The 24,888-nt window shown below is 42.3% G+C and overlaps 1 protein-coding gene across 2 annotated transcripts in view; it reads left to right on the forward strand.

The window, feature by feature from the left end:
• The window catches only part of UGT8 (UDP glycosyltransferase 8), a 41,311-nt gene extending 17,258 nt beyond the window's left edge, over positions 1-24,053 (forward strand). For both annotated transcript variants that reach the window (XM_068682126.1, XM_068682127.1), the window contains exons 2-6: positions 157-980; positions 16,662-16,804; positions 18,966-19,042; positions 20,556-20,775; positions 22,365-24,053. In XM_068682126.1, the coding sequence (XP_068538227.1) occupies positions 159-980; positions 16,662-16,804; positions 18,966-19,042; positions 20,556-20,775; positions 22,365-22,728 (1,626 nt within the window). In that variant the 5' untranslated portion in view covers positions 157-158 and the 3' untranslated portion in view covers positions 22,729-24,053. The remainder of the gene's footprint in view (positions 1-156; positions 981-16,661; positions 16,805-18,965; positions 19,043-20,555; positions 20,776-22,364) is intronic.
• Positions 24,054-24,888: the final 835 nt, after the last annotated feature.

Genomic DNA, 24,888 nt, shown 5'->3' on the forward strand with positions numbered 1-24,888 from the left:
CCCTTGACTGTTGCAAAGATATTTTTGAGATAGGGAGATGTGATTAGCTTTCATGGGGCTACTGAGTTGTATTACGTAACTTTTTTTCCCCCCTAATTCCCAGGTAATGTGCCAACCTGTTTTCTGTTGATGTAATGCTTCTATTTTTTGTTTCAGCTATGAAGCCGTACACTCCAGCTTTCATCCTCCTGTGGAGCGCTGTTGGGATAGCAAGGGCTGCCAAAATCGTTGTCGTGCCGCCAATTATGTTTGAAAGCCATCTTTATATTTTTAAGACTCTGGCCTCAGCCTTGCATGACCAAGGTCACCAGACAGTGTTTCTCCTCTCTGAGGGCAGAGAGATTCCTCCATCTAATCACTATAGACTTCAGCGCTACCCAGGGATCTTTAACAGCAGCACCTCGGATGACTTTCTCCAGTCCAAGATGAGGAGTATCTTCTCTGGGAGACTGACGGCCCTGGAACTGTTCGATATCCTGGACCACTATTCCAAGAACTGTGACATGATTGTTGGCAACCAAAACCTCATGCGTACCCTGAAACAGGAAAAATTTGACCTGCTCCTGGTAGATCCCAATGAGATGTGTGGATTTGTTATAGCTCACCTTTTAGGGGTTAAGTACGCCGTCTTTTCCACTGGCCTTTGGTATCCAGCAGAAGTGGGTGCTCCAGCTCCCCTCTCTTACGTTCCAGAGTTTAACTCGCTGCTCACAGATCACATGAACCTATTTGAGAGGATTAAAAATACTGTTGTGTATCTTATTTCAAGATTTGGAGTCAGCTTTTTGGTTCTGCCAAAATACGAAAGGATAATGCAGAAATACAAGGTTACGCCAGAACGGTCCATGTATGACTTGGTTCATGGATCCAGCCTGTGGATGCTTTGTACTGATGTAGCACTGGAGTTCCCAAGACCCACGCTACCAAATGTTGTTTATGTGGGAGGAATCCTAACCAAACCGGCCAGCCCGCTGCCAGAAGTAAGGTTTGCTGAGCTTTACAGTAATTCCTGTGGTATCTGGTTTACCTCATATGATGAGTGGCGGTTCTGAGCAATGAATTTTAAAAGGGATCAGTATCTTGATGTTTTAGAGCTCGTTTTGTTGTTTCTCCGAGGGAATATACCCCTGAAGTAGTTGGAAACGGTTTGGGGTGGGGGCAGAAACTGAGATGCAAGCTCACCAGAATTAGTCTTTTGTGGTTGCAGGAGGTGTTTTTTTTTGGAGTTAAGTGCTTAATAACAGAGGAGAGGAAAAGGCAGTACACACTAACTTGAAAATTACTTCTAACCAAGTGTGGGTTAAAATAGAAGAGTGAACAGGTGAAGAAACTTACGCTTAAATAAGCCCATTAACAGGTTATACCATCTTTAATTTCATGGTGTTAGTGTTTGTATGGAAAGTTTGATTCCTTTGGTTTGATAGGTAAAAGTGTCTTTAAAGCTAGCTGCATGAAGAAACTATCAAGTTGAACAAATGGAGATGATGTGAGTTGACCAGTGAGGCACCAGTGCTGTATTCAGATTAAAAAAAAAATAAATTACAGTACTCTTATTTGCCATCAGGTAATGAACTTCAGACTGAAATAGTAATAGTGGATGGATAGATTCCAGAAATCCTGGCTGCACAGATTAATAATTAAGCTTGATTAATACAGTGTACCATGTGGTCTTGATACCTGATAGCCAAGAATGCCTTTGTTCAGCAACACAATAGCGAGCGTGACAGGCAGAACAAAATTTCACAGAAGATCATGTCGTTTGCACTTGCTATTTATTTATCTGTACATAAACAAAGAGATAATGATTTGGAGTTGATTAATAATAGACACTTCTGACTGGGCAGTAGGTAGGTAGGTCTGCACCACTCGCTGATTTGCTTCTGAAAATGCCTAATTTGGCCTTTGCTTTTTGCATGAGAACTTTCAGGGCCACTTTTCATCTGTTTTTCCCCTGACAATTGGTGTTGGAGGGCTTGTTTTCTCTTCTTTACCCTTCCTGTTCTGACTTAGCAGTACCTTTTTTCACCAGATCAAGAAAACATCAGACAGTTCTGCTTCAGGCTGCAGGATTTGGATCACTGTACCAATTTCCTTATCTTTTTTTTTTTTTTTCCCTGCTCAACTTCCGTTGTGTTTGAGCACTTGCTGAGCTTTCTGAACATGCAGGAGCTTGTCTGATTGTATGCTGCTATCCAGTGCATCTTCCCAGAAATTCAGAAGTGGGCAGACTTTGTGTGGTCTTGGCACAGATGAGGGCATTCCTACAGGGTAGCCTAACTTGCAGCTGAGCAAAGTCTTCTGGCTTTTTTTTTTTTTTTTTCCAGATTTGCTGGAAACTGAAGTGCTGAGGAACTCACAGCACTATACTCCTGTTCTTACTCAAGCCATCAGAGTGGTTCCAACGAGTGTTTATCAATATGGTGATAGGCGTGATTTCTATATATATAAATATATATATATATTTATTTTTTGGAGATGATAAAAAAGGTGAACTCTCAGACAGGTATTTGGGAGTAAGATGGCTGCTGCAGATTCCTGCTTGGAGCCATTTTTGCAAGGTCTGCTGCTTTAGGGTAATTCTAGGCCTCCATTTAGGGCACTGTCTCTGCCCGTATCTCTTTGTATTGCTACAGGAGGAGGATACAATTGCCTTCTGTTGTTGTTTTTTGGAGAACAAATTCAGGTTAGGGAACATCATATTTTGCATGGTTTTCATTTGATGGATCCCCATTACAGGTAGCTTGTTACTTGCATTAGTGAACCAAACAGTGCTTCTTTAAGGAGCTCTCCCTTAATGTACAGATAGATACATGTTTAGAAAGTCAGCACACAGACATCCTGAGACAGCAGCATAAAGGTGGGCTTGTGCTGTCTAAACAAAGTTCAACCACACTCTCTCCAGGACAGCCTTTCTGACTGGATTGAATTTCAGCTGTTCATTTTCCAAACTGATATTTTCTTTTTCTGTAAGAAGAAAAATGTCTTGTTGCATGATAAATTTGGGTGCTACGTCGTCATTTCTTTTATGGTCTCTTTGGATCGGTCTTCAGGGTAAAAAATAAACTGTCCCCAAAGCAAGCGGGAATTTTCTCTTCTATAAAATGAGACGGAAGAATATGGAAAGAACAGTTTTACTTTGCTGTTTTACTGTGGGGTTATACCAACACCTATGTGTGCATAAAAATGCATGTTTGTATATAAACACGTCTGTACACACATACAAACATAGACATGTATATACATTTTTAAACCTTCTTAAATTGCTTCTGTATACTTCCTAAATTTGCTCGGGAACCAGGAATGTTGCTATGAAATGTTGTGATGGGAGGAGAGGGAGCCGTAAGTACAGGCTCCAGTGTGCTCAGGCTGCCAGTGACCTTGAGGTAGACCTATGGGTAGCGTATGCATCGGCAAATATTTATTGCAGTGGGGCTAAAGAAAGAAAAACAAACACAAAAGCAAACTGTGAGGCGTTTTTTGCCTTCTTTTCAGTTTTACTGGGTAATGCATTCTTACATGAAGTGTGGGCTGTGATTGCGTATGAAAGTGGGAGCGTTTCTCTCCTACCATATCGCTTATCCACGTCCGTGCTGCTATGCACAACTCTACTGCCCGTGGCACCGTATTGTGGGTAAATTGGGCAATGGGGGTTCATTTTCTAGCTAAAATTCAGATCTGTCGCTGTACCCTGGTAGATGCAAAGCGGATGGCTGGTGCCACGACTGCTTTCAGCTGCTGCCCTGTCCTGGGGCTGGAGCCCTCACCCAAACGGCTCCTGCAGCTTTCTGGGGCTGAGGTGGCCCCGAGCTGCCTTGGTTGGGCTGGAAGGGGCACTGGGTGACAGGGCTGCCCTGCCCAGAGGCCGTGGCTGCCTCTTTATGTGCATTACCCATAAATGAATAGAAACTTACATATGTATGGCAAGGAGTCCAGGGTTTGTCCAGGTAACTGCAAAAATAGTGCATTTTGAATTGTTTAGAGGGTAGGATTGCCTTAAAAGGCCCAAAGCTGGAGACAGATTCTAAATACCAGTCTCTAAGGTGATTGCTGACTTAAAATACTAAGTGTATGGCGTTACCTGTATTTTCTGGTTAGCTGGCATCGGCAGCTAGAAAGAAAAAGGCTCCTCCGCCGCCTCCTTGTAGCACTTCTCCAGGGGGATCCTGTTAAGCTGGGCGAAACTGGAGTCTGAAGTAACGCACGTTTTAAGAAACAATGGGGAAACCTCTTGTGAGCAGGTTGTTAGGCAGTTAGGCATTAATCAGCCTGATAAGATACGTCCTTGAATAAGGGTAGGAACCCTATGGCTCTTCTAAGCAGCAGCGCCAGGAAATGCCAACTGCGTAGTCAGGGAGGGGGCAAAGGGCACTGAAAATGAGGAGGAACTGTGCTGCAAGAAAAGAAGGTAAACATTATTTTGAAAGACTTGTGTAGATCAACCAGTTGTCTGTAGGGGTGTGTTGGGACATAGATTGGATCCCACAGCTTGGTTACAGTTGTGTGTGAGATCATCTGTATTAGCATTTATCAAAAACATCACTGAAAGTAAAATCATGCCTACTGTCTGGCATGCAAATGGAGCTTTTCTTTCTTCATACCTGCTCAGCTTTTAAAGCCTCTTAGCTTCCTTCAGTGCTGGTCTTGAGGCACTTCTTTTGGACTGAATGCCACTTACTATTGCTATGAAGAGAGAAACAAACGTCAGGTTGTTTTTTCATTCTCTTCTACCTGAGTAAATTTACACTGCAAAGGAGGATGCTCACATTTCAGAAGTAAAAGCTATCCTTTCAGCCACAGTTGTCATCAAATAGTAATTAGAGTAATTTATTTGCTCCTCCCTGTAGATCTCTTATCTAATCTTGCTACTGTATTCACCTAGATCTAGGTAACAAATTGGTGGCTTTGAAAGATCTTTATTAAAAGTGGTTTTTTTTGAGTCTTGCAGACAGTTGCCTGTTCAGACTGGTGTTGGTAGACTTGTCTTTACAGTTGAGTGGAAGAATAAGGACACGTTTCTTAGATCAGATTTTTATTTCACTCATCATATTAAGGACAATTTCCTTACAGCTTGCTCTTGCAGACTGTAGCATTAGATTTTAGCACATTGCTAGTACCATTTTTTATTATTTTTTGTTTTAAAGGACTGAGTATGTACTCTGAGTACGTACGTACTCTGAGTACGTAAGCTGGCGTCCTGTGCTCTGAGGGGCAAACACCGAACCTCTTCAAGAGGTTGGGAATGGAAGTCCTCATTCCCGGCCTTCAGCAGTGCATCAAAAAGCAAGTTGTCTTGGTTTGTGGATAGTTGCATGTGTTGTGTTTTGTTTTTTGTTTTTTTTTTTTTTAGCTAAATGATTGCATGTACTGGGAATGGAGAATTCACGGTTCAGTGTGGGTGTTGCATAGGTCAAATGATGAAAATTAAAAGCAGCAGAAGGTATTTTACTATTTCCTTCGTTAAAAAAAAAAAAAAGTTAATATAAGCTATTACCTGTAAACAGGTTTTCGGATTTTAGAATGGTCTTGTGCACTTCAACATGAAAATGAATAAATCAACAAAATTAATTCACTTTGATAATCTGCAGTGCTTTAATGGTGAATGTCAGTTGCGAGATTTTAGGGCTAAGCTGTATGTAGGACAAATAATGAGCTAGTTTTATTTCCACGATTGTCTCCCCTGGCATACTATAATTTCTAATATCGTGGAGGAACAAAAGGTAAGATCTTATTTCCAAATGCAAGTTTTTTTCTCTTGGGTTCGGTACATGCATCAGCTTGAACAGTGTTCGAATAGTTAGGGATGTGTTCAGAGCTGACAGTCAAGAGCAGCAAGCCTAATGAATAATGTTATTGATTTAAAAAAAAAAAATATGTAATCAAGCCAACTTTTCTTGTCAGATCTCCTGGTTGCTTAAAGGTTATTTAGGTAAAGCAGATACCTTGTGTTTGGCTGATGCTCTGCTTGGGTGTTCATTGATCCTGATGCTGGCCAGCTTCAGGTGGCAGCCATCCGTCATGGCAGTGACGTGTGGGAGTGTGGCAGGGTCACCTGGAAGGGATCGGTGATGTGTGAGGAAGAACAGGACGGGACAGGTGAGGGAGGAGAGGTCCCCACCACTGTCACCCATGGTTTCATTGCCCCCCGTGTTTTTAGGTAGCACACAACCTCTCCAGCAATGTGGTTTCAAGCGCCTTTTCTCTGACCTTCTGAGGAGTGCTAGGAAAATTGGTAACACCTCCTCAGCTTCTAACAAAGCATCTGTCTGCCAAATAATGCCGTTCTTATTGCAAACTTGCCTTCGAGGGGGTCGTAGCTTAGGGGAACCGATGAATGTTCGGCTGAAACTGGCTGTACAGTAACCTTGTTCATTGTCCATTGTTCCATTGTATACAAATGTCCTGAAATAATTCAGGCTTTCATTACCTGGCTGAGTGATCCTGTCAGTGAACTCTCTTCCTCCTTTCTCCAGGGAGATGAACCAAAGCTGCAAATAATTCTCCTTGGACTTCTCCTTTCTTCTTCTTTTTTTTTTCTCCCCCACTTTTTGGGAAGACTGCCCCAATGACCTTGTTTAGCCAGGGGCAGGATAAGTGGTCCCAGACTGAAGACAACAAAGCGTTGATTTGTACCTCACCCAAATCAGAATTGTTTTGGGTCACAAAAACGTGTCAAAATGAAGTTTTGCCGTCGCTGACCTCTGCAATCAAACATTAACTTCCCCTGCTGCTTTGCTGCCAGCTCCTGCAGCTCGGCTGTGCCTGACCGGGTTTCCTCGGGCTGTGCTCTGTGCAAGCCACAAGCAATCCCAGGCTTGGGAGGTGGACGTGGGGAGGGCCAGGAGCTGTCCCAGCGTATGGCCCCCTGGTTGTACCCACTGGGGTGTCCGTGTGCATGGAGAGGCTTGGCGAGGATTTCTGGGAGGCTAGAGATGATGGCTTCAGCACGGACTCAGAAGCCAGCTGTTTTTATGCCTGTTAAAGAAGAGGTGATGACTGTCTTGTTAAAAACGTGCATGTTTTATATCATACATGGTGTGTGTGTGTACATACACGTAGGTATTTTAATACAGGGAGAAGGGAGGAGAGTGAAAGGCTTGTCAACCTGAACAAGAAATGAGTAACAACTTGTCATTATCCAAACCAAAGCTGCTGCTTAGTTAGGTCTCCTGCCATCCACAGAGTACGGGCGTTGTACTGGAGCAGTGAAGGACAAAATTGCCTGCCTAAATTACTTTATAATACGGATTTATGGAAGAGGTTGTAGGACAGTGGCTGTAACACAGAGGTCTAGGTTTAAAATTCATCTTCTCTTCCATTTTCTTGTTACTGTAGTTCTGGAAGTTCAATTTGACCGAGTGTTCTGGAGGTGGAAGGTGTAGAGGTGGTGTCAGTAGAAGCATTTCTCTGTACTTAGAGTTTCCTTTCTAAAAACAACCAACAAAATACTCCCCACAGAGTTTAACCTGCTCTGTCTGTTACATATGCAGCTACTGAAAGGGTAGGATTGGCAAAATGTTGGTTTGCGTTTAATAATCCCAAGTCTGTCTGTGCATGCTTACAAGTGACACGAGGGGGCTGCGTGCTGAGGAACGTGCAGATTTTATTTTTGAAGAGATTGGTGCTTCTGTGATAGTGCCAACAAAATTGTTGATTTGAATCGTGGAGGTGAGGATACCTTTAGTGTACCCTCCACCGGTATGCAGCTGTCTCAATAACCTCTCTTGAAGGGCAAGCTTCTTGTTTCCACTGCCTCCCATTCCTTTGCGAAGCAAGGTTGCTTTCCCAGGGTGTTTGCCAAAGTCCCGGTGAGTAATGGATTTTTGATGAAGAGCGTTGCAGCAGAGTGTTGCGCAGCACTTTTCTGGTTGACCTCTAGTTTTGGGTAGACCGCGTTCTTGGAGGCTTCGCTGGATGCGCCTGTAGCTCTAGAGAAGGATGAGATGCAGGACAAAAGACCAAAGCTTGTGGTGCTGTGATTTGTACCTGTGTTTGGGGTCCGAAATTCATTCTTTTTCAAAGCTAAAAGGATTTAACCATTCTTCTGGTAATGGACTGTAAGTGGGCAAAGGTCAGGGACAATAAAACGCGGCCCTCCAGGCGCTGGAAAGCTTCACGAGGTTTTAAAAACATTTTTTTCAGTGCATGTTTGATGAGGCAAACGTACGGTGTATACCGAATAATTAGTGAGAAACGGTAGAAAACGCTGAATTTGTTTCTCAGCAAGGCTGAATCTGTGCCTAGTATTATTAAAGAGGCACTTCGTTATCAGCAGCATTCCTGGGGGACTTGTGCCAGCAGCATGCTCACCACTGCTTGGAGACCTCGCAGAAAACAGCTCGGATGTTACATCTTGCTTCGTGTGTTAGCGTGGCTTACAGATGGCTTTAACCAGCAAGAAAATAGAGGAATTTAGTCTGCCTAAATTACTGGTTTGGGGATTGCCTTATTTGTTGCTGATATGAACAAAACTTTAAAATCAACTGGAGGGACTTTTTTTGCTTACAGTGGGTCTCATTAATAGATTGAAGTTGATGAGCTGCTTAATGGTATGTGCTGCAGGTCAGACAATGTCAGTGTACCCGGGGAAGAGGGGATACATAGCTTGTGGAGAGTTTTAAAAAACGTGACCTTTTGTGTTTCATTTTTAAAGTTTCAGTTTGAGTTCATACAGCAGGGAGAGTCCAGGGAGAGAAGGGAGGGGACAGACCAGAAACAGTAAGTAAACCAGAAACAGTAAGTTTGGTTACAGGATCCCCATAGAGAAGTGGGTGATCGACAGCAGCTTGTACCTGAGGAAGGAGAACCAAAAATCTGCAGTGAATTGAGACGCAATTAATTGAGAGGCAGGTGGTGGGGTGGGAAGGGTCGTGCCCTGGTTGGAAGCAGCAAGGCTGGTGCTCACTTAATGGTGCCTGATAACACAAACGCTGTCCTGGTACAGTGGAGGCAGCACGCTGGCCGTGTGGTCATTGCTTTTAAAACGCAGGAAGGCTGTTGGCCAAAAAATAACCTTCATCGTGTTGTGCGGGTGAGCCGACGCAGAGGGTTGGGCTGAGCCAGCAGGGAGGTGCGGGCTGTCCGCTGCTCACTGCAGGCAGAAGCTCGTGGCCGTGGCTCTGTCCTTTGCTTGTCACAGCAGATATTGCCATCAGGTGTAAGCTAACTTGCAAGCTCATGGCAAGTCAATACAAACGTCAAACTTTGCCCAGAGTGCTGCTGCTGCTGCTCTGGCTTTGCTGTGGGCAGGTGTGTTATTTTAGAGCTTTCAGGCAATGTGATAGGACCCTGTTTGCTCAGTGATATTAGAGGTCATACAGTTGCGTATACATGGCCTTTAGCTGCCTGTGCTGAAGCAACGTTTTAAAACAAAATTTGAAATTAAGTTAAAATGTATTAATACAATATTTAAGTACCTCGCATGAGAGAAGTGCTATTTAGAAGATGCTAAAAAGTTAGGCCACTAAAAAAAAAAAATATTCTGTGTACCTTTCTGTTTATTTCTCAGTGTCTTGCTTCTAAAGATCACTTCATGTGGCTATTTTATTTATTTATTTTCAGATAGATCTGGTTTTGTCTCCCCTGAGCAGCGTTTTGCAGCAGGAGCTGCATAGCATGCCTGTGCTCCCCGCTGGAGAGTGGTGGCTCGCAACCATATTCAAAGAACAGACACTTGTGCTATCACACATTTGAATCGAGCAGCTGAACAGGGGAAGCTTCGGATATTAAACCCGGTTATGTTTGTATTTGTGTGCTTTGTTTATCTGAAGCAAGGCTCAGTATTAGGCACCACTGGTTACTGCCAGCTGGGTGCTCACTCTATAGTCACAGCTGTGCATTTAGCAGCTAAGCCTGCTAATTAGAAAACCAAACCGAACAAAGCTCGCATAGTGGGCTCGGCACAATAACATTCCTGTCTGAGAATGCTAAAAAGATTTTTATTTTATTTATTCCCCCATCCCCTGTCCTGCCTACAGAAGAGCGTAGATCAATAAGCGCTTATTCTCCCTATGCAAGCACAGGGAGGCTTTAAGGAGAAGAGCGACGTACATGCAAAACCCTTCACTCTTCGTAACATCGCGTCGTACCGGGGTGGTTGCACACAGGCAGCTGAAACCAGAAAAGAGAACGTGGCAGGGTCGTAGTGCCTGTGCTAAGCTGTGAGTGCAATAAATATTGCCAGCACTGAAAAAGCAGCAGCCTGCGCGCAGTGCGTATGTGGAGCTCGAGGAGTGCTCTGAAGGTAAACGTGGGACGAATCGGGCATGAGGCCAGCCAGTCCCTGTCAGCTCCCTCCCTGGAGAAGGAAGGAGCAGGAAGGCACAGCGGCAGGCTGCCTCTGCCTGGGCTGTGCAAGTGCCGTTCCCCCCGTGAAACCCATGAGCATGTTCAGCTACCGCCGTGAAAGGGATGGGAAAGCTCACCTGGTGTGGGGTGGTGTTGAACATCAGTCGGTACCTCCCTGCGACCCTGCCTGCCAGGATCAGGCAGTCAGTGCCTGTGAAATGAGGGATATGACAACTGGCAGGTGGTTTCAGAGGAAAGTTTATTATTTCAGTCCTTTAGTGTCGTACTAATTCACCCAAAGAGCATGCGTGTGCGTGGACATGAACATGAAAGCAGACAAGGACCTGGCAGGGTTTGGCCCAGCAGAATAAGTGGGACACCGTTAAATGTTTCATACCTTAGCATGCATGGATCTTAAATCATCTCAGTAAAAATAGTAATGAATGTATTTACTACATGATGATGTTTTGTTGGGGTCATAATATATAAAGTTATAATTGGATGAGAACCAAACAACCTCCCTCACTCAAGGGGGTTTTGTGAATCTCTCCCCAGATTTTAGGCTTTTCAGCTCTGCTTTGCATAAAGTTTCAGGGGAACCCCAGAATGCACCTGTGTGTCTAAGGTAATTCATTAACATCAGCTTCTCTTCTGTGTAACTTTACTAAAAGAAAATAATCTTTCTTTAGCTGGAAGTTGTACAAGTGCCTGATTTAAGTTTTTGGCAGCTCAATCCAGAATTGACTACCTTCTTCTGAGGACCTTGCTGTCAGGTACTTCATGGTTTTGGGGTTTTAGCTGTTCAGGTTTTGATTCCTATTTTGGAAAGGGGGAAACAAAGTCTGTGCTTCTTAGTGTCTGGTTTCTCAAGTGTGCAGGGTAGCCTCAGTGAAGGAAATGTCTGCAATTGCTGGCGGTGCTAGGATGTGAAGTAACTGAGGCAAGAGGTTTTCCTTCTACGCAACAAAACCGGAAAATACTTACACCTGAAGAAAAAAAATGGGCAAGGACTCTGCAACAGTCACTGGAAAAGTTAGTTTGTCCTTACCACATGTATGTAAAGCTTGAATTAATTATAAAAGCCAAAGGTGCATCTGTGTTAGCTGAAGTTTGAAGAAAAGGTTGAAGAAGGCTCAGTAATGCAGCTCTTTATGTAATAACCCCCTGCCCCGGACCTTTACGGTAGGTTTAGACCTCAGAAGCTGTAATTTCAGTTATTAATCATCTTTCCCTTGCATTGAAAAAAAAAAAAATCACGCTGCATTTACAACAAATGTGAACGTCGTTTAAACTGGGCAAAATGAAGTCGCTACCACGCTGCAAATGAGAAGTGTAAAATGCTGCCCCAACAAGGAACGCTTTATTTTTCTTAAACAAAGGTGGGTCTAATGACTCATTCTGGCTCAATTTTCGTATGGTGTGTAATTGAATCAGGAAGACAGCGAGTGCTGGAGGACAAAAATGTAAGCGGATTTAGAGGAAGAAATAGCCAAGTTCATACTGGGTAAGCCTTGATCTCTGTGCAAGTTTTCAGTTTCATAGACAGTTTTGGGAGTTCATATAGTGCCAGTTGGAGTGGTGATTTCAGTTGTTTTCTAGTGAAAGTCAGTGGTTTTTTTTGAGGCTCAGTAACTGGAACCTAACTGAGTGTGTGTTTTCTCTCCAGCTGAGCACCAAGCTGGTTTCCCTGGTTTCTGCCCTGATGCAGGAGATTTCTTGTTGTTGGAGCGCTAGGGCTAATGTGGTCTAAGGCAGTAACAGGTAGGAAGGTGACTACAGAGTAGAGCGGCTAGGTATGTTGAAATTTTAGGCAAAAAGAAGTCCTGTTGCATCACTGTGTTCTCTTCTGTGACTCGGGTTTTGCAAGATTAGAGAAAAACAAAAGTTTGGGGCTGCTCATCCTTCATCGCAGTTCCTGCTGCATACTTCATAAAGTAAATATTAGGAATGTATCTGCACCAATGAAGTGTGTAGCTCTGGTACTGAGAGTGGCCTCTTGCGTGTGCCAAGATCAGAATCTGCTTTTTATCTGCTGTATCGCTTCCATACCTTGTAGGACACACAAAGAACGGGGGAAGAAAATACTGAGCCTTTGTACCACGGCCCGGCTAATGTAGCAGGACATGCAGATTTGTTTTGCAACCAATGATCTACAAACACCACTCACTTGGATTCAGTTGTGCTAGAACTTTATCTTAGAAAATCCGTAGTGAAAACTGCCTGGAGAAATAGTTGCAGAAAGTTAAAGGAGCCCGAGAGAGAGAGAATCCTTCAGGTCACTGACTCTGGTGGCCTTACCAGGAGGGGATATCAGTTCCCCCATCCTTCATTTCCTCCTTTTATCCTGACTTGCAGTTTTAGCAATGCTTAGTGATCCTATTTAATTAATGCTGTGCTCTGCCAGAAATTATACAAATATATGCAAGGAGAACCCGTGTTCTGACAAGTCTGCAGTTCATTTTCTGCAGCTCCTGCATCGCGCTGATTTCCAGCTCCCCTCTGGGGAGGCAGCTGGGAAAGGGGCTGCGTATCAGAAGGCAGACGAGCAATTCCTCTTGCTACCAGCATGAATTAAAGCTTAAGGAAAACTCGAACAAATCTGAGTGAAAGAAGAGCCTTTCAGTTGATGTCAAAGTACGATGAATACGGACATCCCTGGAGGATCCGAGTTGGTCCGAGCCTGCCCAGCTCAAAGCACGGCAAACCCCGTCTCACCTGTCCCTTCAAAAAGCTGCAATTCGCACAAAACGAGCCAATTCATCCTGTTAATTTCTATAATCTTACCGAAGACAGCAAACACTTGTTTGTTGGAGCCCGATGGCAGGTTCTTGTCTCGCCTGTCAAGATTTGAAGTTCCTCAGTGGAAAGACTGTTTTCGTAATGTTTATACATTTATTGCATGCTATGTCCTGTTGAACCAGAGACGTGTTTCAAAGGGAAGAGTTACAAAAGTTTGGCCGTGAAGTGAGTCATAATAACATAAAGCAGGTTGCCTTGCTGTTGCACAGTAATGAAATGCAAAAGCCTGTTTGTAGGGTGACTCTAATGCCACAGTATGGCGTAAAGTCTCTTTTTTTTCTTCCTACATTATTCAGTACTTATTAAGTACTGAGAATTGTAATTCTATTAGCTGTGCTACAGGCACGGGGCTTTTCAAATGCTGTTTTAGAAATGCCATTACAAGGAAATGTCCTGGCTGTATGCGTAACGACATGTAATTTGTCATTCTGTGAGTGGATCACAGGGTTGTGAAGTCTCCTGCAATTCCCAGGTAGGCACAAAGGGGCAGGGGCGGGAGCCTTATCCGAGCTGGAACGAGCCGATCCCTAGTAGAAACCCCATGTCTGACCAAGCGTAAGTAATTATAGGAATTTCTGATGCTGCGTGAGAAATACTTGAGCAGTAGTGCTGGGTGCTGAGTTTTTGTCTTTTTAAAGCAAACACATTTCCAGCTGCTCTTGTGCTTGGAAGGGGTGATGCTTGGCTATCAACCAGTTCTCCTGAACCCCTCTTCTCTCCAGGGCTTTATCTCACTTTTTTTTTTTTTTTTTTTACCAAGCATCTTCCTGAAGAGACCAAAGCTGGCTCTCTTGAAGTCCAGGAGATCCTGCTATTGCCTTCCTTGTGCTCTCAGCGTCCTGAACAGCTAACTCCATCTCACGGTCACAGCAGCCGAGGCTGCCCTGACCTTCACGCTCCTGTCCAGTTCCTCCTTGTCTGTAAGGATGAGGTCTGATGGAGTGTCTCCCCTCACTGGCTTTTTGAGCCTGTCAGGAAGTTGGCAGCAAGGCACAGGAGTTACCTCCAGGTTTCAGCAGGTATCGGTGTGTTAAGTCCCCTGTGAAGACCAGGGAACCTCTAGAGGCTCCTTCCAGTTGTCTGAAGCAAACCTCACGCTTCTTCCTCACACACCCTGCAGCCTGTGCTGCTCTGCTAACCTTCGTCTGCCAGCTCCCTGCGGGCTCATCACCCATCCCAGGCAGAACTCCACACCTTCAGAAACACCGAGATTATCTTTGGCATGCTGTGGGGCACTTCTGTGGTGCCAGGGAACGCCAGGTTTTAGGGCTTTACAAGACCCAGGGGCTTGCAATGCATCGTCACAGCGAATTTATGCGGGCTTTGTGTGTGCATTGCTGTCTTCCAAAGGAGGGACCTGGTTTAAATTTAAGCTGATAGTAGCTGGGGAGCTTATCAGCAGATCTGATATGTATTTTGTCTTATATTTTCAATGCCACAAGGAGCTCCAGCTCAAAAGATTAGTCGTACTGAAAGCACATCCTAGGAAATAAATTGCAACCTGCCTAGCAAAGGGAGTGCAGGGTACGCAGGGGCTGGGAGACAAGCGAGCCTAAAAAAGTCCACCTCGTAATAGGTGACTTCAGCTCCTGGAATATAACTTGATGAAATATTACAGACAGGCACAGATAGGTCTTTTAGAGCATAGTAGGCAATTGCTTTTTAGAAAAGTTTATCTTGGAGCCCCCAAAGTGGATTTTTTTTTTTAGCTTTAAAGAAGAGATAGGAAATAGCTCAAGATGTAAGTAGTTGAACCGCTACGCGACTATAATATAATTACATTTGGAGCATGCCTTAGGTCCTTAAGTAAAATTCAAGGACAAACTTTAAATCACAAAACCGGTTGGAAACTTCTGTGCCAGAAGTGTAGCCAATAATAAATGATTCAGCTTCCAGGCAGGTCACAGACACTTCCCTCCCTCTGCTTTCCCTTCTTCCCCCTCCCTCTGCAGACAAAGGAAAAAAAATAGAAAAGAAAGGGCACTGGAAGAGGATGAAGAAAAACGAAGAAGCATGGAGTCTAGAGAAAATGGAAATCCCTTTTTTCACTGCACGATCCCAGCCTGATGTGCAGCTCGTTGTTGCGCCTGCTGGTTTTTGGGGTTTTGCACCCAGGTACAACAGTGCAGCGCTGCCCTGTTACTGTCTGGCCCACTCTTTATTACTGGGACAAGAGTGAACCATTACTGGCACATTGTGAACCCAGTGCTTAGTTTTCCTTTTACTCATTTCCTATTGCTCTTCTGGTGCTGAGTAGGCTTATGTTTAGTTTGGATGAGACTAGGATTAAACCATATCCTGGGGAAAATAAGATATCCTTTGGAGACTGACATGTCTGTAGGTCAGTGGTATAGTTTTTTTTAGTTTCCACTGTGAACAGTTGTATTAGAAATAGAAATTTAATTGGTTTTGACAAACCAAGGGTACACCGGACCTTTTTTTTGCCTTTTTTTTTTTTTTTTCCTGAAATGACATTGTTCTGGTGTTGGAGACTTGTTTAGCTTGCAGCTCTGCTGCATCTACTCCACTAAGACGGTTTTTCCTCTTACTCTGCAGAGCTCTGCCATCCCAGTGGTGTTAGGTACTCGCATCTGCTGGCTTGCATTTTCATCAGTTACATAAACCCTGCTTCCACAAAGTCAGCCCCAGGGTTCAGATTTTGCTGTCTCCTTTGTAACTTAACTGTGCTTGCCTGAAGCAGTGGCTGCGGGTGAATTACCTGCGTCTGGCCCGGCGCAGCATGGTTTCAATGCAGCAAAACCCCGGGCCCGGCAGGATTTGGGCTGGATTGTGGGTAAGCGTACCAGCCCTGAAGTGTCTTGTGCCAGCGAGGCTCAGGCTACCTTTATGGCTTGTTGGTTGCTTCAAGCCCAGGGGAAATTTCACCTGTAATTTCTGCGGTGACCAAGGTCGCTTGGAGGTGGGCGTTGTAACTCGCTGATGTGTGGGTGGAGGTGACGGCGCTCCCTGGGATCCATCCATCACCCAGAAGGCTGGCACCAACACTGCTGCAGTCCTCCCTCACTTGCTTTTCCTCTCTTCAGGCCAGGGGCTGGAGCACCGTGATGCCTGCAGGTGCCTTTTGAAGGCTCTGGGTTCTGTCGTCTTCTATTATTTTTCTATAAGTCAAATAAAAAATAACCTCTCGCTGTCTTTAGGGACAGAGGTCAACCAATTGAGTCCCTGACTTTGTGTTTTTACTGTGTTTTGCAACCAGGCTGATACTACAAGATCTATTTATATTTTGCTGGGTTAAAACGCAGAGTTATTTCTTTTTCTTTTCTTTTTCTTTTATTATTTGTGTGTCAACTGAAAAGAAATTGTCTCAGGGCGTTAGTTGTTAATATGGAAGCTAAAACAAACCTGGCAGAATTTTGGTGTTCATAGCCCATACCTTGTATTCTGAGTCATTGTACTTTGTAATTTCCAAAACATTTTACTTCTGAAACTTGCCTTACGAAGTAACCAGGGACCAGCAAATGGTTGTGCTAAGCAATGCTTGCTTAATCTGTTTCTATTTATTTAGCTGGTAAACACCTGTGCTTCTACAGTGCTCAATGCAAATTTTGCTTTAACAGGATCTCCAGGCATGGGTGAATGGTGCTAATGAAAATGGCTTTGTCCTCGTTTCATTCGGAGCTGGAGTGAAATATCTGTCAGAAGACATAGCAAATAAGTTAGCACTTGCACTGGGAAGACTGCCTCAGAGAGTTATTTGGAGGTAAGTGTGATGACAGATGTATTTGGGGTAATTTGAAGCACAGTCACTTCCTATTGTGCCATCTTTAGAGTCGCATCTAAGGCAGAATCTGAAATGCAGGCAGTCTGGGTGGCACAGAGGACCTGACTCTTTTGAAAGATAGTCTATATGGAAATGCTGTATTCCCCTGGTAACAAGCAAGAGCAACGATTTCGTGGCAGGATAAGGCATAGGTTATATACGCCTGTGCTGAGTTCATATCCTGGAAGGACTAGGGAGAGCAAAAAGAGTTTCTGAGGTTATAACATTTGTGACATGCTCTCATCACTTGTGATAAAGAAATCCCTGTAGGGAGTGAGAATGACATTCTGCTGATACAATCTTAGGAAGGAAGGATTCAAGGCTTGCTCCCCCTGCCAACCTTCCTGCTTTCGTTTCTTCCCCCCTATCCTCTGAAAACAGGGACTTTCAATATTGCTCCTTTTATTTGTCTTTCTCTGCGAGGAATCAGAGGAAGAAAAATGTGCAGAAGTAAGAATCAGTAAGATTTTTTGGCTGTAAAAACTTGAGCAGCTCCTTAAAGTTACTGTAAAAATGCAGTATCAACTGTCCTTAGCCAGCTTTGTTTCATGTGCAGCATCACTCTCTGGATGTGTAATTCTCTGAAGTGTAATTCGGAGGAATACATGTGAGCCATTGGCTTCCAAGTAACACTTCATCAGGTCAATGCTGTTCTTGCTGAACTTTCAGAGTTGTATTAGCAGTCTATGCAACATTTTTCCCCCACTTCTCCCATTTCTTCTTCTGTTTTTATCATCTATTATCTGTTAAGGGGCTTTTTTGGATAAAGAAACTTAACTCTCTTTCTTTCCAGCATGATTCAGGCGATGGGAAGATGTCTCTGGGACTAGGTGCAAGACGTGCCCTTTGGGAGAGCTGAGCGAGTGGCTTTCTGTCAGATCTATGGGAATTTGAGATCCACAGTTAGACACCTAAATATGAAATTTAGTCCAATTTTACTCAGATTTTTTTCTGCTCTTCAGATTGTTCACCTATGATCTGTGTTGGAAGCAGGTGGTTTTTGTACTAGGCATTCCTGAGAATAGGAAAGGTGGTACTGTTTGTAACTCTTAAGTCAGGATGCCAAATCAAGGGAATCTTTGCAGTTCTTTATATTCTTCTGCTTATGTGATACTAGTTAGAGCCAAAACCAGTAATGTGGCTTATTTGCTTTTATATAAGGTCGGGAATTTGCCTTTTTTTTAACGTGTCTTTCTAAATAGCTTATATATTCTATATGGTTCAAGTAATTGGGAATTTGTAGGTGATTCTCTATGAAGCTACAGTTCTAATGCTGTCTAATAACCAGGAGTGTTTTTAGGTCTTCTGATGGAGCTGTCAAACTAAGAAATTCTCTAGTCACTGTTAGCTTATTTCCCCCTCTTTATTTTGTTTAGAACGTGTTTAATTTACATATAAACTGTATATGATGTATAAATCAGTTTGAGGATGTATTCTGTTCATAAAGCTTCCAAAAACCTCAGGTGACCAAGACATTTCCATTAGATTTCAGGCAGGTGGGCAAGTAACAGAAATGCACCTTACAGTCTAATCTCAACTTTTTTACCAATAGCTTCTCGCCTCATAAACTGAGCTATCACCCTTTCCTTTCCATGTAGTATTAATTTCTCTTAAAATGAGATGGTGTCAGTTCTTAAAAGCTGTAAGGAACAGGCTAACTGAAAGGGAGTGCCTTGTGTTAATGATAATAGGGCTTATTATTTTTGTGCTGATGGGATGTTCTCAGTGGAGTTATGTAGTGCTAATCGGTGTTTTCAGTAAAGTAACGAACTTGGAGCCACAGAGAGGTTATAAAACCTTCTGTCAGTCACCATGGTAAGTTGTATACATTTTTAGAAATAACTGCATTGCCATAATGTAAATAGAAAACATTGAATTTTGAACTAGGCTGTAAGGAAATGGAATGATGAAAAAACATTTTCTAGTTATTAATTATAAAGTATTTTGGTTGAGGCTATTTTCTTTTAATGGTAAATAAATGGTATCTCTGTGTAACTAGAAATGTGCTCGGCTCTCATGGATCATTTAGTTTGATTCTCTGCTTAGAGTTTATCAATTTTTGAGGTTTTGATAACTTAGCTTCAATTTGATTTTATTTTAGGTTTTCAGGAAACAAACCAAGGAATCTAGGCAACAATACAAAGCTTATAGAATGGTTACCACAAAACGACCTTCTCGGTGAGTATCTGTAACAATGATACTTTGATTATTCTCACTCAAGTTCAGTTTGCTCTTCCAACAACCAGCAACATTCTACTGATTAGCAGTCATTGTGATACAAGTCACAGAGCAAGAATACAGAATTCACACAAGATGATGAAATGAAACATCTTTCTGATGGTACTTCTTTTTACCTGGTATCACCTCCATGTTTTTTTCTTTGGTCAATTGAGTAGAAAAGCATAGTTATTCCAAAGCCTATTTAGCTTAATAATAGGAACATTTGCTATGCAAAATCTTGTATGCAATCTGTGCGGTTAAAAATAAAAAATAATCATAAAGGATAAGTAGGAGTTTTCTAGAATCTGCTGTTTTAGGTAACTGATGCCTGTAACTACCGATTTCGTGGTTATGAAGAAGTGTGGTATGGTCTTCATTGGTCTCTTCATGGAAGAATCATCAAACCAGACATTGAAAATTTGTTCCCATCACACCAAAACAAGTCTTCAGACTCTGAACATAATGATATATGTTTATTATTAATATTAATTAGAAATACATATGTATATATATATTTCTCCAATGAAATCTTTAACAGAAATTTGGAATGTGTTGCAAGCTGATAATAACCTCTCTGTTTAACTATCCTGAGATACTGAGTTCTCAGATGCAGAGCTAAAGCTTGATGTTCTTTCATCTTTTGGTACAGTTTCTTAGAGTGTATGTATTTACTTTTTCTTTCCCTTCTTCCTGTGTTGAAATGTAGCTGAATATTTTGGATCCCAGGGACTGCAAAGTGCTTAGTGTTGTCTCTGGGACGCCTATTTGTGTTTGCAAAATAACTCCTGTACTACGATGAGTGCTGATGAATGCATTAAGAATGTGTGCGCGTCAGTGTACGTGCATGTCAACCAGAGTATTTATCATCATGTAGTGATTAGGCAAATGACTTCTAAACCAGGTAGATTTGTTTTGGTTACTAAATTGCTCTGAGGCAGTCTCATTTTTCCATTGCAAAGTAGCAGTAGTATATTGCTGTCATTGTTGTCATATCTTGCTAGCCTGAAGTAAGGCATGTGAAGCTTTAGAGAGAATGCAACATGAGTCGTCCCGTCATTAAATAGCTTGTATTTCATATGAACAATGAGGAAAAATGCTCTCTCCCTGGTTCATTTGTAATGCTAAATAGGTAAATAACAGTTGTAGTCACCAACTGCAGTTACTCAGGAGTAGACAGTGTATTAGTTAATCCATTAATAATTTCACACAACTTGTATACATGAGAGTTTTGTTTTTTTGCCTTGGCCATTTTGTCTCGATTTGTATATAAGGATATAATCTAATGCATGCAAAATTTCTGCAGAGTGAGTTTAAGTGGAGGGGAACTTCAGAACAAATTGGATTCATTCTACTTTCCCGAATTGGAGTCATAGGAACCCAGTGATAAATGTGTTGTACCATTTGCTTCGATAACTTTACCTTAAGGAGATGTAAAAGTTTCTTTTTGTCTTCATGCCTCTTCTATTTTCAGGTCACCCTAACATTAAAGCTTTTCTTAGTCATGGCGGTTTGAACAGCATTTTTGAAACCATGTACCATGGGGTCCCGGTGGTGGGAATTCCCCTTTTTGGAGACCATTACGATACTATGACCCGAGTACAGGCCAAAGGCATGGGAATATTGTTGAACTGGAAGACTGTCACTGAGAGTGAATTGTATGAAGCACTAGTAAAAGTTATTAATGATCCCAGGTATGGAATGAGTGATTGTTTCTTGCTTTTGTCGTAAGTTACTGTTATGGGTTAGATATGTATATGCAGAGCCTTCACGCAAGGGGAAAAGTTTGTGCTGGGACTTAATTGTGTGTACAGCTGGGGCAAGTCTTCGGATAGATGTCCCCGTTTCACAAGATTACTCAACTGAACGTGTTCCTGTATAGATGCCAAGCTCACTGATCAGCATACCAAAACTCAATTGTCTTGCTTTTCTGTCGTTGTGACAGATGCCATGGGAAGGACAGCAAGGTTATAGAAACACACCTGGCCTGACTAGCTTCTTGTTGTAGACCAACACCTCTTTTTGTGTCTTGATTTACACCACAATAATGTATTTAAATCTGTTATGCTCCCTAGGGGAGCTTGTGGGAAAATACACCTGTATGATTGTCAGGTCATGTGTTTGGTTTGTAGCTGAAAATGTGGAGGTACTAAAAAAAGTGACTGTTCTAAAGTCCCATGACTTTAAAAAAAAAAAAAAAAAAAAAAAAAAAAAGACAAAACCAAACCCCAAAATTCTTTGTCTTCTGGCCAGTAATATATGTGTTGGGGTCATGGGGGCCATTTGTTGGAACACTGTCATTGCAACAAATTATTATGAATGAGGGCGCCAGCCTTTCTGTAACTCTGTCGTTCAGGTGGAATAAATACAAGCTCATGAACTGGGTTTTGTAACTATTTTTAATCCCATCAAATCAATTTGCTCAGTAATATTAAAGTATGAGGACAGTCAATTTACAGTCTATCTCTGGATTTAAAAAAGTGATGTTTTAGCTGGTTGCTTCTTGTATTAAATTAATAGACATTTTAGAGTATAGTGAAGACAATGTTTCTTGCTCTCATGGGAGCAAAGTTTTTAAGCAGCACTTGCCATGGAAAAGGAGAAATCTGTACAAAATGAGCTCGTTAGCAGCAGAATCTCAGTGAAGGGGAGAGTTGCTGAAGTCATCTTGGTAGCATCAGTTGCTTTGGCTTTTTCTTGTATAATTATCCCTAGTATAAAGGTAAGTCCTGCACAAATAACCCGTCGACCCTGCAGCAGTGGGAAGGGAAGGAATTTGATGTGATCAGCTTCCAGGGGCAGCTCATCATGAACAATCAGTTTTAGGCTGAACTCAAGACCTAAGAGGAATTGTAGACCCAAGCCAAGATTCTCACTTTGTTCTGTTTCCCTATTAATACAGTTGCACAATAGTGTGAGGGAGCAGCGTGTTAGGGTATGTTGCCACTTGGAGTGGGAAGGGCAAATATGTTCATCTGAGATCAGATAGGATTCCCATCTGTCAGCAGGTCAGTTCGGTTCTTCATCACTGCTACAGGCCTGGTGCTGAAGGGTGGATTTCAACCTGGCTCATCCATGGGTCTGTGTTTTTAGTAATTCTTTGTCAATGAGCTGTAAAGACTGATGCAGAGAGGTCATCCCTTGCGTGGGTTGTTGTGAGAGTTCCGCAGTAAACGACGTGCTTTGGCCTCTAGAGTATATTTACGTGTTTACAGGCTTGCATTGCTCGGAGTGCTGGCTGTGCTTTTTACCTTGTCCCATTTTCTTTGTTTCTTTCACACAGCTACAGGCAACGGGCCCAGAGGCTGTCTGAAATTCACAAAGACCAACCCGGTCATCCCGTTAACCGGACTGTGTACTGGATTAACTATATCCTCCGTCACAACGGAGCGCAACATCTACGTGCCGCTGTTTACAGCATCTCTTTCTATCAGTATTTCTTACTGGATATTGCCTTTGTTGTTCTAGTGGGTGCTGCCTTATTTTATTATGTTCTGGCCAGGCTAACAAAATTTATCCGCAAAAAAAGCAAACATCTTTGGTCAAATGATGAACATAGCACTGTTAATGGACATTACCAGAACGGGATACCCAATGGCAAGTATAGAAGAAACGGCCACATGAAACACGAAAAAAAGGTGAAATGAGCCAACCACCCCATGTAAAATAGTAATGAATCAGATCAGTAATCAAATTTTATCGCTGTAACTTAGTCTAACAACTACTTAAAATGTCAATAAGCAGTTCTAACACTCCCCTACAGTATGTAATATTACGTGACAAAATTCTATGGAACTAAGGAAAGTCTTTTTTTAAAAATGAAAGAAAAGCAAGCACAACCGAAAATAGAAGATACTTTATTCTTAATACTGATGCAGAGAGGTTATTTTGGCACTGAAGTTTTTAGAAGCCTTAATTCTCTAAAGTTATATGATGATCGTATTTATGAATTTTCAGTTTTTAAAAGCTAAATGTGTCCCAAATGAGGAAAGGTTTCTTTTTATTTGCAGAGTTTTATCCTTTTATTTTTTTATTTTAATATATCCATCTTTTAGCTGAGAGAACTTAGTGCTAGCTGTGTTTCATTTGTTGAAGGCTCAGTGTGTATAAGAAAGCTGTTTTAAAAAAAATCCCAATGCTTTTGCAAGAAATAGTAAGTTGCAGAATGAGAACACAGATATAAAAAAAAAAAATCTTAAAATGAGCACTGAAGAAAAATGGTAAAGATGTGTACTATCTTTTCTGATAAGCTGCATGACTCTCCTGCTCACTACCAGTACTTCAGAGAACAGGGTACTGAGCAAGCCTACGATAAGTCTTAATTCTTAATTTATACAAAATTGTATTTGTTGCCTTTCTCTGCATATGTAATTTATGCCATGAAAATATTAGGGAGTTTTATTTCAGTTTAAAATATGGCTGTGTGGGAAGTAGATATGCGTAATTAAGAAAAATGAAACCAAAAAAAAAATCTACCCTGTGCTTAACGCAGAATGTTTCGTAATGGCCCAGAGCAGTGCAGAATCAAACCACCGTGTGAGGTTTAGGAAACAAACAAGCAAACAGGAAAACACTACAAGTTTGAATGTCTTTCCTATTAATTCTCATCACTATTACGTTTTTTTTTTCTGAATCACAATGTTGTAGATGTTCTCTTCGAACGGTTGTATCTGGAAAACTATTACCTTCTCTTGGTCTGGGCCGCGCAATCCATGTTTCCCATAGTTGCCAATGTCACTTCTGCGACCGCGGGGCGCGAGGCCGGGCAGGAGGCACGAGGCCAAGCCCAGCCCGGTGAGCGCGGGGGCTGCGGTGGCCGTCTCTGCCACCCCCTGCTCCGGCTGGCCCCTCTCTGCAACAATCTCTTTCAATCATTCTAGCTGACACGGGACTCCTGCGGCGGTGCGGTGCGAACCGAGGGCGGGGAGGCTGGGCGTTAAAAAAAAAAAAAAAGATAAAAAAAAAAAATAAATGATCGCGGCCCTGCCGAACCAGAGCTGGCAACTATGCGTTTATTTCCATGTCATTCTGTTTACTTGGAATTTGCACTACACACGTTGTGAGTGTATGCTTTATTTATTTGTAGTTTGAAATCCCATGCCTGGAAGAGGAAGGAAGGAAACCCATTTTACTTAGTGTTGTTCACTAACATGGGAAAAGTTGTGATGCTAACAGAGCGCTGAGATCATCTTCATACACGGTGATGCAATATTTCACTACCATTCCATCAGGAGCCTCTGTCCTATAGCAATAAATAACCGTACGGATATGTTTCTAATATGCAGTACGGCTACGTGTACTGCTTTCTGAATACTTGAAGAAAATGGTGTTACAAATAGGTCTATTAGCTATACCTTTTTACAATCTTACAGTTTGTGGCAACTAAAGGAGCACACAGAGGCGATGAATGGTGGGATGGTAATAAGACTTCGAGTGTATGAATGACTTGGTTTAAATGTTTTTTTGGTATTGAAGAAGGTACAAAAGCACTGACCGGATGATTAAGCGTAATTTAATCTCCACTGTGATAAAACTTAAGCAATAAACATGGATTTAATAGAGAAAATCTGTTGTTGGAAGTGTATTTTTTATTCAAATGAGTGCTGTTTATTTTGAAGTACCCCGTGTGTGTGTGTGTATGTGACTGGCTATTAAGATCCACAAATTTCATGTTTTCAGTATATGCAGCGATGCATGACATGTCTTTGAAACAAAACATTATATTTTGTGAACATAGATCTATTTCCTACAGGATTGTTGAATCACTTGAAAGACTGAATGCTTAATCAGACTTTTTTAGGTCAGTT

This window comes from Anas acuta, chromosome 4 (assembly GCF_963932015.1).
Source record: "Anas acuta chromosome 4, bAnaAcu1.1, whole genome shotgun sequence".
Taxonomy (NCBI): Eukaryota; Metazoa; Chordata; class Aves; order Anseriformes; family Anatidae; genus Anas; species Anas acuta.